Source organism: Silurus meridionalis, chromosome 24 (assembly GCF_014805685.1).
Source record: "Silurus meridionalis isolate SWU-2019-XX chromosome 24, ASM1480568v1, whole genome shotgun sequence".
In the NCBI taxonomy this organism is placed as follows: Eukaryota; Metazoa; Chordata; class Actinopteri; order Siluriformes; family Siluridae; genus Silurus; species Silurus meridionalis.
The window spans coordinates 625,197-642,696 of NC_060907.1; the positions used below are offsets into that span (position 1 = coordinate 625,197).

The 17,500-nt window shown below is 42.9% G+C and overlaps 2 protein-coding genes across 4 annotated transcripts in view; both read left to right on the forward strand.

Annotated features, from left to right (window-relative positions):
• The window catches only part of gpank1 (G patch domain and ankyrin repeats 1), a 6,547-nt gene extending 269 nt beyond the window's left edge, over positions 1-6,278 (forward strand). Inside the window, exons 1-5 of one of the 3 annotated variants that reach the window (XM_046837053.1) lie at positions 1-36; positions 3,672-3,876; positions 3,985-4,280; positions 4,455-4,576; positions 5,629-6,278. The exon at positions 1-36 is cut by the window's left edge and continues 30 nt beyond it. In XM_046837053.1, the coding sequence (XP_046693009.1) occupies positions 3,708-3,876; positions 3,985-4,280; positions 4,455-4,576; positions 5,629-6,082 (1,041 nt within the window). In that variant the 5' untranslated portion in view covers positions 1-36; positions 3,672-3,707 and the 3' untranslated portion in view covers positions 6,083-6,278. Of the gene's footprint in view, positions 37-3,619; positions 3,877-3,984; positions 4,281-4,454; positions 4,577-5,628 lie in introns of all 3 variants that reach the window. The other 2 variants (XM_046837051.1, XM_046837052.1) reach the window with 2 other exon arrangements.
• Positions 6,279-10,412: 4,134 nt separating this feature from the next.
• LOC124377848 (axin-1-like) overlaps positions 10,413-17,500 on the forward strand; it is a 10,958-nt gene continuing 3,870 nt past the window's right edge. Inside the window, exon 1 of the mRNA XM_046837165.1 lies at positions 10,413-10,960. The gene's annotated coding sequence lies outside the window, so the exon portion shown is untranslated. The remainder of the gene's footprint in view (positions 10,961-17,500) is intronic.

Below are 17,500 nucleotides of genomic sequence, written 5' to 3' on the forward strand. Positions count from 1 at the left end.
AGATAAAAACTTTAATCAGGTTTCAAAGAAGATCAGGTGTGTTTTTATAACGGGGTGAAGTTTCTGGCTTCACTGTGTGTGCTAATAGCTAAAGCTAAAGGCTGCCCGACTGTGTGTGCTGTGTCAGCTGTGTCAATGTTGTGTATGTGTGTGCTGTGTCAATGTTGTGTGTGTGTGTGTGTGTGTGTGTGTGTGTGTGTGTGTGTGTGTGGGTGGGTGGGTGGGTGGGGGTAGGGTGTTGGTGTCTTTGTGTATGTTGTGTCTATGTTGTGTATGTGTGTGTCTTTGTGTGTGTGTCTTTGTGTGCTGTTGGTGTGTGTGTGTGTGGTGTGTGTGTGTGCTGTTGGTGTGCGTGTGTGCTGTTGGTGTGCGTGTGTGTGTGTGTGTGTGTGTTGGGGTGTGTGTGTGTGTGTGTGTGTGTACAGTTGTGTTCAAAATTATTCAACCCCACTGAAATTGATTGTTTTGGTCGGTTTGACATTGATTATGATCATTCAGTCATCCTGCTTACAATTAAATCAAAGAGGCACGTGTAGGTCAGACAAATATAACATAACATTTATAATGAAATAACCACAAATGTCTTTTCTGAGCTCACATCATTATCAGTTTTATTCAACCCCCAAGTGACATTCAATCTTAGTACTTAGTACAACATCCTTTTACAGTTATAACAGCTTTTAAACGTGAAGCATAGCTTGACACAAGTGTCTTGCAGCGATCTACGGGTATCTTCGCCCATTCATCATGGGCAAAAGCCTCCAGTTCAGTCACATTCTTAGGCTTGCACACTGCAACTGCTTTCTTTAAGTCCCACCAGAGGTTCTCAATCGGATTTAAGTCTGGTGACTGCGATGGCCACTTCAAAATGTTCCAGCCTTTAATCTGCAACCATGCTCTAGTGGACTTGGAGGTATGCTTGTAGTAGACGCGTTGAGAGTGTAGTCGGCGGCGTGAGCGTTGAGGTGTAGTCGCGTTGAGTGTAGTCGCGTTGAGGTGTAGTCGCGTTGAGGTGTAGTCGCGTTGAGAGTGTAGTCGGCGGCGGCGTGAGCGGCGTTGAGAGTGTAGTCGGCGGCGGCGTGGGCGTTGAGAGTGTAGTCGCGTTGAGAGTGTAGTCGCGTTGAGAGTGTAGTCGCGTCGAGAGTGTAGTCGCGTCGAGAGTGTAGTCGAGAGTGTAGTCGAGAGTGTAGTCGAGAGTGTAGTCGAGAGTGTAGTCGGCGGCGTGAGCGTTGAGAGTGTAGTCGGCGGCGGCGTGAGCGCGTTGAGAGTGTAGTCGGCGGCGCGTGAGCGTTGAGACTGTAGTCGGCGGCGGCGTGAGCAGCGTTGAGAGTGTAGTCGAGAGTGTAGTCGAGTGTAGTCGAGGTGTAGTCGGCGGCGGCGCGTGAGAGCGTTGAGAGTGTAGTCGGCGCGCGGCGTGAGCGGCGTTGAGAGTGTAGTCGGCGCGCGTGAGACGCGTTGAGACTGTAGTCGGCGGCGCGCGTGAGAGTGTAGTCGCGTTGAGGTGTAGTCGGCGGCGCGCGTGAGCGCGTTGAGACTGTAGTCGGCGGCGCGTGAGACGCGTTGAGACTGTAGTCGGCGGCGTGGCGCGTTGAGAGTGTGGTCGAGTGTGGTCGAGAGTGTAGTCGAGAGTGTGGTCGAGAGTGTAGTCGAGTGTGGTCGAGGTGTAGTCGGCGCGTGAGCGTTGAGTGTAGTCGCGTCGAGAGTGTAGTCGAGAGTGTAGTCGAGAGTGTAGTCGAGAGTGTAGTCGAGAGTGTAGTCGAGAGTGTAGTCGAGTGTGGTCGAGTGTAGTCGCGTGAGAGTGTAGTCGAAGGCGGCGGCGCGTGAGCGTTGAGAGTGTAGTCGCGTTGAGGTGTAGTCGCGTTGAGAGTGTGGTCGAAGGCGGCGCGTGAGCGTTGAGACTGTGGTCGAGGCGGCGTGAGCGTTGAGAGTGTAGTCGGCGTCGAGTGTAGTCGGCGGCGTGGCGCGTTGAGAGTGTAGTCGCGTTGAGAGTGTAGTCGAGAGTGTAGTCGAGAGTGTAGTCGAGAGTGTAGTCGAGAGTGTAGTCGAAGGCGGCGCGCGTAGACGCGTTGAGAGTGTAGTCGAAGGCGGCGCGCGTAGACGCGTTGAGAGTGTAGTCGGCGGCGCGTGAGCGCGTTGAGTGTAGTCGAGAGTGTAGTCGAGGCGGCGCGCGTGAGCGTGTTGAGACTGTAGTCGGCGGCGCGCGTGAGCGTTGAGAGTGTAGTCGCGTTGAGAGTGTAGTCGAGTGTAGTCGAGAGTGTGGTCGGCGGCGTGAGCGTTGAGAGTGTAGTCGAAGGCGGCGGCGTGAGCGTTGAGAGTGTAGTCGGCGGCGGCGCGTGAGACGCGTTGAGAGTGTAGTCGGCGGCGCGTGAGCGCGTTGAGAGTGTGGTCGGCGGCGGCGTGAGCGGCGTTGAGTGTAGTCGAGTGTAGTCGAGTGTGGTCGAGTGTAGTCGAGGTGTGAGTCGAGGTGTAGTCGAGAGTGTAGTCGAGTGTAGTCGAGGTGTAGTCGGCGGCGTGAGACGCGTTGAGTGTAGTCGAGTGTGGTCGAGGCGGCGGCGTGAGCGGCGTTGAGAGTGTAGTCGAAGGCGGCGTGAGCGCGTTGAGTGTAGTCGGCGGCGCGTGACGCGTTGAGAGTGTAATCGGCGGCGCGTGAGACGCGTTGAGACTGTAGTCGAAGGCGGCGCGCGTAGACGCGTTGAGAGTGTAGTCGCGTTGAGAGTGTAGTCGAGTGTAGTCGAGAGTGTAGTCGGCGCGGCGTGAGCGCGTTGAGAGTGTAGTCGGCGGCGCGTAAACGCGTTGAGAGTGGTCGAAGGCGGCGTGAGCGTTGAGTGTAGTCGCGTTGAGTGTAGTCGAAGGCGGCGGCGTGAGCGGCGTTGAGACTGTAGTCGGCGGCGGCGCGTGAGCGCGTTGAGAGTGTAGTCGAGAGTGTAGTCGCGTTGAGTGTAGTCGAGAGTGTGAGTCGAGTGTAGTCGAGTGTGGTCGAGTGTAGTCGAAGGCGGCGGCGTGAGCAGCGTTGAGAGTGTGGTCGAGGCGGCGGCGTGAGCGTTGAGTGTAGTCGGCGGCGGCGTGAGCGTCGAGTGTAGTCGAGAGTGTAGTCGGCGGCGGCGTGAGACGCGTTGAGTGTAGTCGGCGGCGTGAGCGGCGTTGAGAGTGTAGTCGGCGGCGTGAGCGGCGTTGAGAGTGTAGTCGAGAGTGTAGTCGAGGCGGCGTGAGCGCGTTGAGACTGTAGTCGGCGGCGTGAGCGGCGTTGAGAGTGTGGTCGAAGGCGGCGTGAGCGTTGAGTGTAGTCGAGGTGTAGTCGGCGGCGGCGTGAGACGCGTTGAGAGTGTAGTCGAAGGCGGCGCGCGTAGACGCGTTGTAGATCTGATTATTGCACATTAACATTTTATTTTATTTCTGATCAAAGAAACAAAACAAACTAAATTACTCAATAAAGAATCATTCATTTTGATGACGAAGATTCGGACAACCGAGTCACTACAATGATCTGATCTTCACATCACTTGTGTGTGTGTGTGTGTGTGTGTGTGTGTGTGTGTGTGTGTGTGTGTGTGTGTGTGTATACACACCTCTGGTCTTTCTGACCAGAGGCAGAATTTCATGGATTTTCTTGTGTTTGAAGGTGAAAGGATTGAGGCTTCAGTGCCATGTGACGCTCCAGTTTCTAATTCCAGGGGAGCGAGGAGGAGAAGAGAGGGACAAAGAGAAGGATGGAGATGAAGAGAGGGAGATCTGGTGCACTGAACGGAGAGGAAGTGAGAAAATTCTACCAGAGTCTGTTTGAAGACAAGGACAGAAGGAGAGATGAGAGAAAAGATGAGAGGAGCAACAAGAGGAGAAGCGAGAGGAGAGAGAGACTGAGAGGAAGAACAGGATGGAGTGAGTGATGGTGATGAAAAGATGAATGTTGAAGGACAGGTCCTCCTGAGGTCCAGAGTAATCATAACGTGTAATCTTATACGACAACCATAATCTTTCCTGTTACAGGTGATGGGAAACAGGGTGGAGCTTGTGATGGAGAGGCAGAGACTGGTGTGGGAGGGGTGGAGAACTCTGTGAAGGTGTCCCCTGCAGGTCATGCTGAAGGTTACAGGCTGTTGAGGTGTGCTGAACAGGGGGACGTCCAGGGTGTGGAGGACGCACTGAGACGCGGCTGTGACGTCAACTTTACTGATCACTTTAACTGGACTGCGCTGATGAGCGCCGCCTACTCCGGGAGAACACACACCGTCAAAGTCCTGCTCCACCAGGGGGCGCTGTGTACCACCATCACCGACACGCAGGTGATCTACACACACACACACACACACACACACACACACACACACACATAAAACACACACCTTCAAAGTCCTGCTCCACCAGGGGGCACTGTGTACTACCATCACCGACACGCAGGTGGTCTACACACAGACGGGTGAACTACAGGGGCATGATCTCTCTCTTTCTCTCTGTAGGGAAGGAATGCGTGTGATTTGGCTCGTCTCTCTGGTCATCATGATGTTGTCAACATATTGGAGCAATTCAGCAATTCACACAAGAAGAACACCTCACACACACCTGCAGCCCCAGCACACAGGTAACTGTCTGTCTGTGAGTGTGTACAGTATACATGTATAGGGGTGACCACTAATAGTGGAACATTTCGCGCTTTTTTTACGAGTCTGATTCGACTCCTGATCTCACAGTCGAAGCTTCACAGTAGTGCTATTCAATGAGGATGAAACCATTTTGGTTATATGGGGTGCTCAACGTCTGATTTCACATAGAACTTCCAGTTTTCTCCTAATAAGTGAATATACAGTCTATAATGATGCTGCTGTAAATAAAAATGTAAAAAGAAAGAGGCTTTTAGTATGTCCTCCCTCAGACGCCAAAAAACCTGTCAGTAGAACTCTCTTAATGGTGTGGCCCCTGGGGACGAATTCATGATGCACAATGTGGCAAATGTAAAAAAAGATGATGAGCATGCACTTTGTGGAGCTGTGGACATGCCTCGCCTTTTTGGGTGGTGGAGATAAAAAGCTCTTCCATTGTGAAGGCTGTTACTTTGTTTTACGGTCGTTTCTGATCCCCAACATGAAGGGCGGCTTGTTCACAGCACGCTGGTAGAGTTCTTAGCAGACATCTATGCGGTGTTCTTTTTGCTCCTGGAACAGCATCCTGGGGAGAAACTCGTCAGCAACACAGAGCATGTTCAAAACTTGAGGATCTCCTGGATTTCACTGTTGTGGATTGTTCTCCGATGATTAGCATGCACAAGTTGCTGAATGGTTTCGACATTTTCAGGGCTTGAGCTCGTTGATGGTCTTCTTGATATTTAGTCGTCTTCCACTGATGTTCTTACACTCTTACAGTATGCACCTTGAACTTGAAATTGTTCTATCTTTATATCTATCTTTAAATCGCAAGTGGTCAGAATTGTATCAGTTGCACAGCTCCTGATGTACACAGGATGATGTCTTATGGTACACTGACTTATGAAGGTGCTTCCCTGTGCATGCAGCCTTGTGCTGCCATCTGTTGGAGTGCTATAGAACGAGTCTCGAAACCTTTTGATATGACCTCATGTGTCTGTGTGTAATAATAACAGTTTATTATCATTATTAAATTGTGTGTTTCTCCCCACAGCTCCCCTTCCCCTCAGTGGTGTGATGTGTGTGAGGTGTGTTACACGGACACCATACAGACACACACTTCATCCACGCTGCACCAGTTCAGCCTGAAGCATCCCCCGTCTCTCCCTCACTACTGTCTCACTCCCACCAGCGTAGGCTACAAGATGATGCTGCGTTTGGGATGGGACCCTCACTCTGGCCTTGGCCCCGGGCACTCGGGTCGCCGGGACCCTGTCGGAACTGTCTTCAAATCCGACACGGCCGGCCTCGGGTTTGGGCCCAAGCCCAGGCCAAAGGTCACCCACTTCAAGGCCAACGACGTGCAGGCGGTGCGCAGGGTGGATAAAAGATTAGAGGAGAGACGGGAAAGAGAGACCACGGTCAGCGCTAAGGTCAGGAAGAGGACAGAGGAGAGAGAGAGACAGTGGGAGAGAGATTACCGTGCCTCTTTCAACATTGACACATGAACTTTAACCTCTTATACTGTGGCCTGGTGACACTTTATTGCCCTCTAGTGGCGTGAGACGGGACAGACTGTTTTAAAGACGTTTTTTTATTCACTGTAACCCTAACCCTACCTCACAGTGTCATTTTGGATGTTTTATTTTATTATATTTGATGTTCAAATGATAAAAATAAACCAGAGTATTTCTAAAAGTGGAACCAGATCTGACAATTTCAGCTTTATTAAACAACACACACACACGATCCAGACCTGGGGATGAGGGGACGAGATGATCGGGATGAAGTAATGGGTGCAGGATGATGGGGAAAGGGGATGAAACGACAGGAATGAAGTGACAGGGACGAAGGGGGTGAGATGATGGGAGAGGGATGGAGTAATGGGGGCAAGAGGCGAGATGGGGGAGAATGAAGGATTTGTGATGAGGGGATGGAGGAACTGGGATGAAGGGGTGAGATGATGGGAGAGGGGCTGGAGTAATAGGGGCAAAATGGTGAGATGGGGGAATGAATGATTTGGGATGAGGGGTGAGAGGGGATGGAGGAGGAACTGGGATGAAGGGGTGAGATGTTTGGTGAGAGGATAAAGGAATGGGTATGAGGCGAGATAATGGTTAGAGCAGTTGAAGGGATGGGCAGGAGGAATGAGATGGGAGAGGATGAAGGATGGGGATGAGGGGCAAGATGATGGACAGAGGATGAAGGAATTGTCAGAGGGATGAGCGAATGGGGACGAGATGATGGGAAGAGGGGCTGATGGAATGGGACGAAGGGGCGAGATGAGGGATGAAGGAATTGGGAAGAAGGGTGAGATGTTTGGGATGAGGGATGAAGGAATGGGGATGAGGGGTGAAATGATTGGGACGAGGATGAAGGAATTGGGATGGGGTGAGATGATTGGGATGAGGGATGAAGGAATGGGGATGAAGGGGTGAGATGATTGGGATGAGGGATGAAGGAATGGGGATGAAGGGGTGAGGGATGAAGGAATGGGGATGAAGGGGTGAGATGATTGGGACGAGGGATGAAGGAATGGGGATGAGGGGTGAGATGATTGGGACGAGGGATGAAGGAATGGGGATGGGGTGAGATGATTGGGATGAGGGATGAAGGAATGGGGATGAAGGGGTGAGATGATTGGGACGAGGGATGAAGGAATGGGGATGGGGTGAGATGATTGGGACGAGGGATGAAGGAATGGGGATGAAGGGGTGAGGGATGAAGGAATGGGGATGAAGGGTTGAGATGATTGGGACGAGGGATGAAGGAATGGGGATAAGGGGTGAGATGATTGGGTAAAGTGAACAAGGGAATTGGAAAGAGGAAAAAGGGGATTGAGAGATTAGACAATGGAGAGAGATGTTGAAATGAAAGATGAGGGATAGGGAGATGGTATATGGGGATGAGACGAGGGATAGGAATTTGATGGGACGAGGGCATGGGGAGGATATACTGGGAAACAAGCGAATGGGGAGATAAGGCAATGAGGGGATGAGGGCATGGGGGTAATAGGTGGGCAGATTAGAGGATAGGGAGATACTAGGATGAGGGAATTAAGATAATGAGGGTATTTTGAGAGAGAGAGAGAGAGAGGTGACTATTGTAGTTTTTATTTGAAATTAAATACAATATACAAACATTATATTAGTTGTGTGTGGTCAGGGTCAGTAAATCCTTCTCTTCTGGTCTAAACACTTTCAGACGCACTGACCTACATTTACAACCTAAACTGTAATATTTGTTCCATGAAATTGTATTAATTTATTCACATCAGTTTATTCTCTTGATGTCGTAGTGTTTCTCTCGGCTGCACTGCTTCAGTACGTGTATGTGGATGTTAGATTTTTTGTCCAATCAGATTTCAGCCTCTATGTGCTGCCATGTCAATCTTATCTGCTCAGAGCCTTCAGAATCAGTACTGCTGGACTTTTACCATAGAGAATATTACCAACAGCTCTGTTTCTTTATCCAATCAGATTTCAGATTCTCCTCACAGAGCAGATCACTGGCCCAGAATAGCGTCAGCACTGTTCTGTCCTCTGATTGGTTGGTCAGAGGGAAACTGTTACAGCCGAGTTCGACTGGTAAAACACGTGTGTAGCTCTGCACACGTTCATACATCTGAGTTAGACTTTTTTATACCTACAAAGGAAGAGAAATTGATTTGGTCTCAGACATACTTTAAAAATCCATCATGAAGAAAAGCGAGACATGGTGAGGAGGTCACCAACCCTGAAGCTAGCTAGCGTGTCTCAGCCCGGGAAAGGGTTTGTTCTCCACTTCCAGACCAGTGAATACGAGCGGTACCACTGGATTACAGCCTCTGGGGGGCGCTGCACATTATGAGTAGGTTGTGTTTTATTTACATTTTAATGTTTTTGTCATGTTATTAGACAAATATTGATTGTGAACTGCTCCAGATGTTGTAGGTGCACAGTTGTGGTTGTAGTGTAGAGGTTTGGAGTGTAACTGGGTTTGTTGTTTTAGTAAAATGGTTTTTACCTCCAGATGTGAAACGTCTCTCTGTAATGCACGTGTTGTTATATTGTGTGTTTGTATTGTATTGATGGTTTCTGTAATTGTGATGTGATTGTGGTGTATTAAGAGGTGGATTAAGTTGAGTACGTCCACACTGAAGGTCCAGGTACCAAATACACGGCTCACCACTGCATTATACCTCATAGCAGTAGTAATTATAACACTTTATAATGCCATACAGTCAGTAAATACACCAACAGGGATCATGTAGCTTAGCCTCTTATTATTGTGCTATGCTAACACACATGAGCTAGTGCTAACTTTTATGACTGTACATTGTTTATACTCATGTCTTTCATCTGAGGTTAACACAATGCTAAAGAGGACACAATAAACACCCACAACATGTCTACAGGTGTACACACATTATAACCAGGTCACGTAGTCTTTATACGTACACACACACACACACACACACACTTTCCAGCAGTAAAGGTCGTATCTTTCGGTCTCTGTGTCCCAGAGGAGAGGATTAACATCTGTTTAGCCGCCTGTCCTGACCTTTCGGCTCTGTGTGTGTGTGTGTGTGTGTGTGTGTGTGTGTGTGTGTGTGTGTGTGTGTGTGTGTGTGACAGCTCTGCGGGTCTCCTGAGTCTTAGCCTGGCTCTAGCTGTTCTGAGAAGGTAGCAGGAGAGCTGAATGATATCATCTGCATGTAGTTTCCTTTGAAGACAAAATCTGAAAAAAGCTAAAACAATATTATAATAATTACTATAGTCATTTAATACATTTTTCCATCCACAAAATAAATAAGATTTAGAATATATTATTATAATATTATATTGTCATTAGTGTCATTACTGAGTTGTCTATGGTCAGCTAAAGTCACTTATAAAACCTGACCCTGACGGACAGTTACCATAGAAACGGCCGATTGCAGGTCAAGTCTGCACACTCGACTCTTACAACAATGGCTGGAGAAAAACAGAGCTGTGTGAGAAGAATTACAGGGATAAACAAAAGGATGTAAACACAGGAATTTGAAGAGCCGATCGGACTCTTAACCATTCAGGATTCTGAACCTCTTGGACAGAAAAGTGTAACAAAGCTCTTCGATGCCGTGTCAGGTGGTGGAGAAGATCCAAACCCAGCCCATTTGATGTGATGGTTCCTGTTAAACAAAACTCCTCTTACTATGAAGGTGGGCGGAGTTTCATTGCTGGGTGTGGTTTAGTGACATCATTTCCTACACAACATTTTCCTGCAAACTGCGGAATCTGGATCTGATGAAGGTGTTCCTTAAGATATTTGTTTACCAGAACAATGTGCTTGATGAGAAGGTTGTCTCAGACTGTCGTCCTTTTATTTCAATTTATTTCATGTTTATTTGTATTGAGCTTTTAATAATGAACATTGTCTCAGAGCAGCTTTACACAGATAATGTGGAGATAAAAATGAAGATGTTCTTTATAAGTGTAAGTTTGTCCCTGATGAACAAGTCAGTTGCGACTGTGGTGAAGGAAAAACTCCCTGAGATGAAGGAAGCCTTGAGAGGAACCAGACATCGTTCTTTAACGATTGTCTTTGATTAATCAGTGATGTACACTATTTGTAACTCCACCCACATATCCCTGTTTGGTTTCTCAGGACGACTCTGTCTCCTCCCCAAACACCGTTTGTGTAATAATCACTGCTCTGTAGAGTTAATAAACACTGTTATATCCGTCTATACAGTGTCGTGTGAGAAATGATGGGTCGTGTAGTCACTGATGATGGACTACACTGATTAGGGAGAAGTGAGAATATGCGCCTCCTTCTCCATTCTATAATGAGCAAAGAGGAGTGGCTACGTGTCCCCGCCTCCATCAAATGGTACGATACAAGAAAGCATAGCATGCTAAGCGGAGTAGCTTTAACCGTACGGCGAGTGAGTAGCGAGTTGTAAAAAAGTCCTGAGATGAGTAAAGCATGTTACAGATTGGCTTCGGAAAGCAGATTGTACTAGGGTCCGAGGACTCGACATGACGCCGCCATTGTAAGGAATCTCTTTTTCCTTTTTCAGAAGTGTGCGTTTGATCATCAGCCGTTATCCTGGATGCTCAGGACACAACAAGAGAAATGGAAATCAACGATACCAAACCAAATCCTATTAATAGTGTCACCATAGCAAAGACACACACACACACACACACTCATGCTGTTATGCACCAAAAGAAAGGAAAAAAAGCAAAACAAAAAGAAAAAAGGACAAGCGGAGACATGAGAGGACAACAAGACAGGCAGAGATGTGCTAGATGGAGAGAATGCTCTGCTGGAGATCGTCTCAGTGGCTCTTCAAAGATGGCCGCCAAAGGGCAGGCGGGGGCAGGAGGAGGCACGCGGGCGCTCTGAGGGGCTTTTCAGCGGTAGGTTCTCGGCTCTTCAGCAGCGCGAACGCTAACCCTCGCTTTAAAATTCAAATATTCCCCTTTTATTTCCCTCTGTCGCTCGCAGTACCAGGGAGTGAGAGGAGGCCTCATTGTTCCAGCACCTCAGTCATACTGACCGCTGGGTGTAAAACACACACACACACACACACACACACACACACACACACATCAAAGAGCAAACTGCAGAAGTGTGAATGATAAAGCTTAGTAAAGAAATATGTTCAAATAACAGCAGGAGGTCAATCCCATAATGCACTGCAACTAATCCTATCACAAAACACACACACACACACACACACACACACACACACACACACACACACACAGAGCTAGTCAAGTAGGTTCTTGAGGCTATTGCTTCTAAAATATTTTAAGTCTATAGGTAAAGGTAAAGAGATCCATGAGGAAAAGTTGTCTAAAAGTTGAAGTCCATCACCATTGCAGTGTCAGGAGCCCTGTGGAGATATAGAAAGGGCCCAAGCACTGAGGCCTGAGGGACACCTGTAGGTTCACAGAGAGTAAATGTAGATCCCCACCATGTCACTGGGCTTGAGCAGAGCATTGCAGGACTTGATGAAGATCTTCAGGAGGACCTCAGGCTATGTACAGTGTGTTGGTAAGGCAGAGGGAGAAGATAACATGTAGTGGAGATGGAGCTCCATTATGGAGACCTGCACTTCATCTGTGAATGAAAGGCTCACACACACACACACACACACACACACACACACACACACACACACACACACACACACACACTCTGTTTTAGCTCTTTGGTGTCCTCTGAGGCAGAAGATGTGTATTGTATGTATTGTGTGTGTTCACACCCCACTAAAGATGAAAAGAGCCATGAAAACATCTCACAACATACAGCATACCTCTTTAACTCCATAGGGTGGAATTCATGAAGTGAAATAGACCTTCAGCTGAACCAACATGAGAAGATCTCAGGATGATATGAGCTCGAAATGAGAACTTTTGTAGGTTGCTCTGGACACGGACATCTGCTAAATGTTGGAAATGTAAATGTGAAATTTTGATCTGGAGGAAGGATCAGGGTGAAAGAAGAAGTTTGAACAAGTAATGTTTGGTTTTTAGCCTGGTTACTCTTCAGCTGATCTTCTTTTTCATGAACTATAAAGTCCAGGAGTGACAGCTGGAGCACAAGAACACACCACAGTATCTCTAATGACTTTAAGCAGCCTGTGTGTGTGTGTGTGTGTGTGTGTGTGTGTGTGTGTGTGTTTTAGGAGACAGATGCAGTAGAATGCTAAGACATTGTGCTGCAGTACATCAGGCCCACTATGGGGTGACCTTACACACACACACACACACACACACACACACACACACACACACACGCCTCGTTTTCTTCACCTTCCTTCTCCCTGGGGTCAGAGAGTGGGAGAGCCGGGTTCATGCGTGATTCATGAGGGTGTGTGTGTATGTGTGTATTTGTGTGTGTGTGTGTGTGTGTGTGTGTGTGTGTGTGTGGTGTGTGTGTGTGTCTCCTGTGGATGGCTGAAAGGTCAGGCTCATTGTTTTAGCGAGTGTTAAGGAAGACACTCACTGTGTTATTAATTATTTCCCTGCAGTTTGTCTTTTGGGACCCGAACACCTTCTCCTGCACACACACACACACACACACACACACACACACACCAGTTTTCAGGAACACCATGTGTGTAAAACATGTCTCTGTCTACAATTTATATTTGTGTGTGTGTGTGTGTGTGTGTGTGTGTGTGTGTGTGTGTGTAGACCTGGAGTTGGTACATGGCTAGTAATCAACACTACCTCAGGACTGCAGTTACATGATCGCATAACATAATCCACCCACTCCACCCTGCCTGCACTCTTTTCTTCACTTCTCTAACACACTCTCCATTACTTTGCACTGTTGACCCCAGGTACCTGAATTCCTCCACCTTCTCCACCTCTTCTCCCTGGAACCGCACCCCTCCACTGCCCTTCCTCTCATTCACACACATGTACTCTGTCTTACTCCTACTGACTTTCATTCCCCTTCTCTCCAGCGTGTACCTCCACCTCTCCAGGCTCTTCTCCACCTGCTCACTACTCTCACCAATAATCACAATATCATCCGCAAACATCATAGTCCACAGAGACTCCTGTCTGACCTCGTCCATCAACCTGTCCAACAGCACTGCAAACAGGAAATGGCTCAGAGCCGATCCTTGATGCAGTCCAACCTTCACCTTGAACCAGTCTTTTGTTCCCACTGCACACTTCACTGCTTTCACACTGTCCTCATACATTTACATTTGCGGCATTTAGCAGATGCCCTTATCCAGAGCGACGTACAAAAGTGCTTTGAGTCTCTAGTAATGAATAAATCTACACTGGTACACAAGCCTAACATAAATATAACTCTTGAATTCTACAAAGCAAACTTGGATAGTGCTAATTTAAGTGTTTCAGGAAGATGAAGGTCTTCAACCGTCCCTTAAAGATAGCCAGGGACTCCGCTTTATGGATATCCAGGGGAAGTTCATTCCTCCACCTCGGTGCCAGAACAGAGAAGAGCCTTGAAGAATACTTACCTCTCATTCTAAAAGAAGGTGGTACCAGTCAAGCAGTGCTGGAGGATCTCAGAGCGTGGTGCAATGTGAGGTGTGATGAGGTCTCTGAGGTAAGATGGTGCTGGTCCATTTTTTGCCTCTCCCTTATTGTTAAAGATCGGTACCAGCACACTCCTTCTCCGTTCCTCAGGCATCCTCTCACCTTCCAAAATCCTGGTAAACAACCTGGTTAAAAACGCCACTGCATCTCTACTAAACATCTCCATGCTTCTACCGGTATGGCATCTGGTCCAACTGACTTTCCACTCTTCATCCTCTTAATCGCTGCTCTCACTTCCTCCTTACTAATCCTATCCACTTCCTGCTTTATCATTTACACACCATCCAACCTTCTCTCTCTCATTTTCCTCCCTCCATCTTCTCAACACAATTGCTCTAACTTGCAGTACATCCTTCCCAGCTCGGTTCCTTTTCTCCTTCCTTAATGTCCAACTTCTCCTACAGCTCCTCATATGCCTTTTCCTTGGCTTTTACCACATCCCTCTTTACCTGCTGCTGCATCTCCTTGTACTCCTGCCTACTTGATCCCAATTCTGTTTCTCCAATCTCTTTGTCCTTCTGCTCTCCTGCACTTCCTCATTCCACCACCACATCTCTCTTTTTTCTATTTCCAGATGTCACACCAAGAACCTTTCTATCTGTTTCCCCATCACTTCTGCAGTAGTTCCACAATCATCCAGCACCTCTTCACCACCACCGAGCTCCTGTCTGACCTCTTCCCTGAACCTCACACTACAGTCTTCCTCCTTCAGTTTCCACCATCTTATTCTTCTTTCAGTATGTACAGAATGTTTAAAATGTTTCAATGTACAGAAGGTGCAGTAGGTAATAATATATGGTATGTATAAATAAGGGTATATATCGTAATATGCAGTATAACTGTGCAAAGAAATTACATGAGATAGGTATATAATATCACACACAGTAATGTAGTGTATAAGCACACATGGAGTATCAGAGGGAGTGGAACTCCAGCGCTGAACTTCAGATCCTCCAGTGAAATCATTTCTTTATAGTGTGTGCTTAGAACTATCTGTCCATCTCAACTCTTCCACTAAACGAGTGTATTAAGGTATTAGTGTTAGTGTAAATTCAATAAACATTATATACCTTTTATATCTTATATACATTATATACCTTATATAAATTATACAAATTGTTATATACATTATACACTTTATAATACATTATATATGTTATATACATTATACATGTTATATAAACACATTTTATACATTATACAATTATATTCATTAAACATATTATACATATATACATTATATACATTATACAAATACATTATACAGATTTTATACATTATATACATAATTTACATTATACTCATTATACACATTATATACATTATACACATTATTAACATTATACTTATACACATTATATACATTATACACATTATTTACATTATACACATTATATACATTATACTCATTATATACATTATACACATTATATACATTATACACATTATTTACATTATACTTATACACATTATATACATTATACACATTATTTACATTATACTTATACACATTATATACATTATACACATTATTTACATTATATACATTATACTTATACTCATTATATACATTATACACATTATATACATTATACACATTATTTACATTATACTTATACTCATTATATACATTATATACATTATATATTATATATATTATACATTATATACATATATACATTATATACATTATATACATTATATACATTATACACATTATTTACATTATACTTATACACATTATATACATTATACTATTATATACATTATATACATTATACATTATATACATTATATACATTATATACATTATACTCATTATACACATTATATACATTATATACATTATATTATATTATATTATATATATATATTATATACATTATATCATTATATACATTATATACATTATATATATACATTATAATACATTATATACATTATACACATTATATACATTATATACATTATTATACATTATACTATTATACACATTATACACACATTATATACATTATATACATTATATATATTATACTCATTATACACATTATACTCATTATATACATTATACATTATATATACACATTATATACATTATACTCATTATATACATAATACACATTATATACATTATACTCATTATATACATTATACACATTATATACATTATACATTATTTACATTATATTATATATATACATTATACACATTATTTACATTATACATTATACACATTATATACATTATACACATTATTTACATTATATACATTATATATTATATACATTATACACATTATATACATTATACACATTATATACATTATTATATTATATATATATATTATATACATTATAATACATTATATATTATTATACATTATATATATATTATACATATTATATACATTATATACATTATACACATTATTTACATTATTATACATTATATACATTATACTCATTATATACATTATATACATTATACTCATTATATACATTATGTACATTATATACATTATACTCATTATACATTATATACATTATATACATTATACACATTATTTACATTATACACATTATATACATTATACTCATTATATACATTATACATTATACATTTATACATTATATAAATTATACTCATTATATATATATACATTATACACACTTTATACATTATATACATTATTTACATTATACTCATTATACACATTATACACACTTTATACATTATATACATTATTTACATTATACTCATTATACACATTATACTCATTATATACATTATATACATTATTTACATTATACATTATATACATTATACTCATTATATACATAATACACATTATTTACATTATTCACATCATATACATTATACTCATTATATACATTATACACTTTATAGATTATATAGATTATACACATTATATACATTATACTCATTATATACATTATACAGATTATATACATTATACACACTTTATACATTATATACATTATACACATTTTATACATTATACACTTTATTTACATTATATACATTATACTCATTATATACATTATACTCATTATATACATTATACACATTTTGTACATTATACACTTTATTTACATTATATACATTATACACATTTTATACATTATACACTTTATTTACATTATATACATTATACTCATTATATACATTATAATGTCGCTCTGGATAAGGGCGTCTGCTAAATGCCACAAATGTACATTATACACATTATATACATTATACACACTTTATACATTATATACATTACACATTTTATATACATTATACTCATCAAATACATTATACACATTATATACATTATACACACTTTATACATTATATACATTATACATTTTATATACATTATACTCATCAAATACATTAATAATTTATAATAATAATTTAACCTTTATTCGTCCCACAGTGGGGAAATTTCTAAAATTATACACATTATTTACATTATACACACTTTATACATTATACACATTATTTACATTATACACATTAAACACATTAAACACATTATACACACTCTGCTCTATTAAACATTCTCAGTCACAGCAGCACAGACACACTGCTCAAGACGTTCATTACATCTAATATGTTGCTCGCTCTCTCTCTCTCTCTCTCTCTCTCTCTCTCTCTCTCTCTCTCTCTCTTACACACACACACACACACACACACACACACACACACACACACACACACACATTAACTTAATGTATTTATGTATAAAATAATGATTATAACCCTTATAATTGTACACATCTGTACCACACTGGCATGTATATCACTATTCTGATTTAAAGTAATATTTATTTGTATAAATTTTTTTTTTATATTTAATTATTA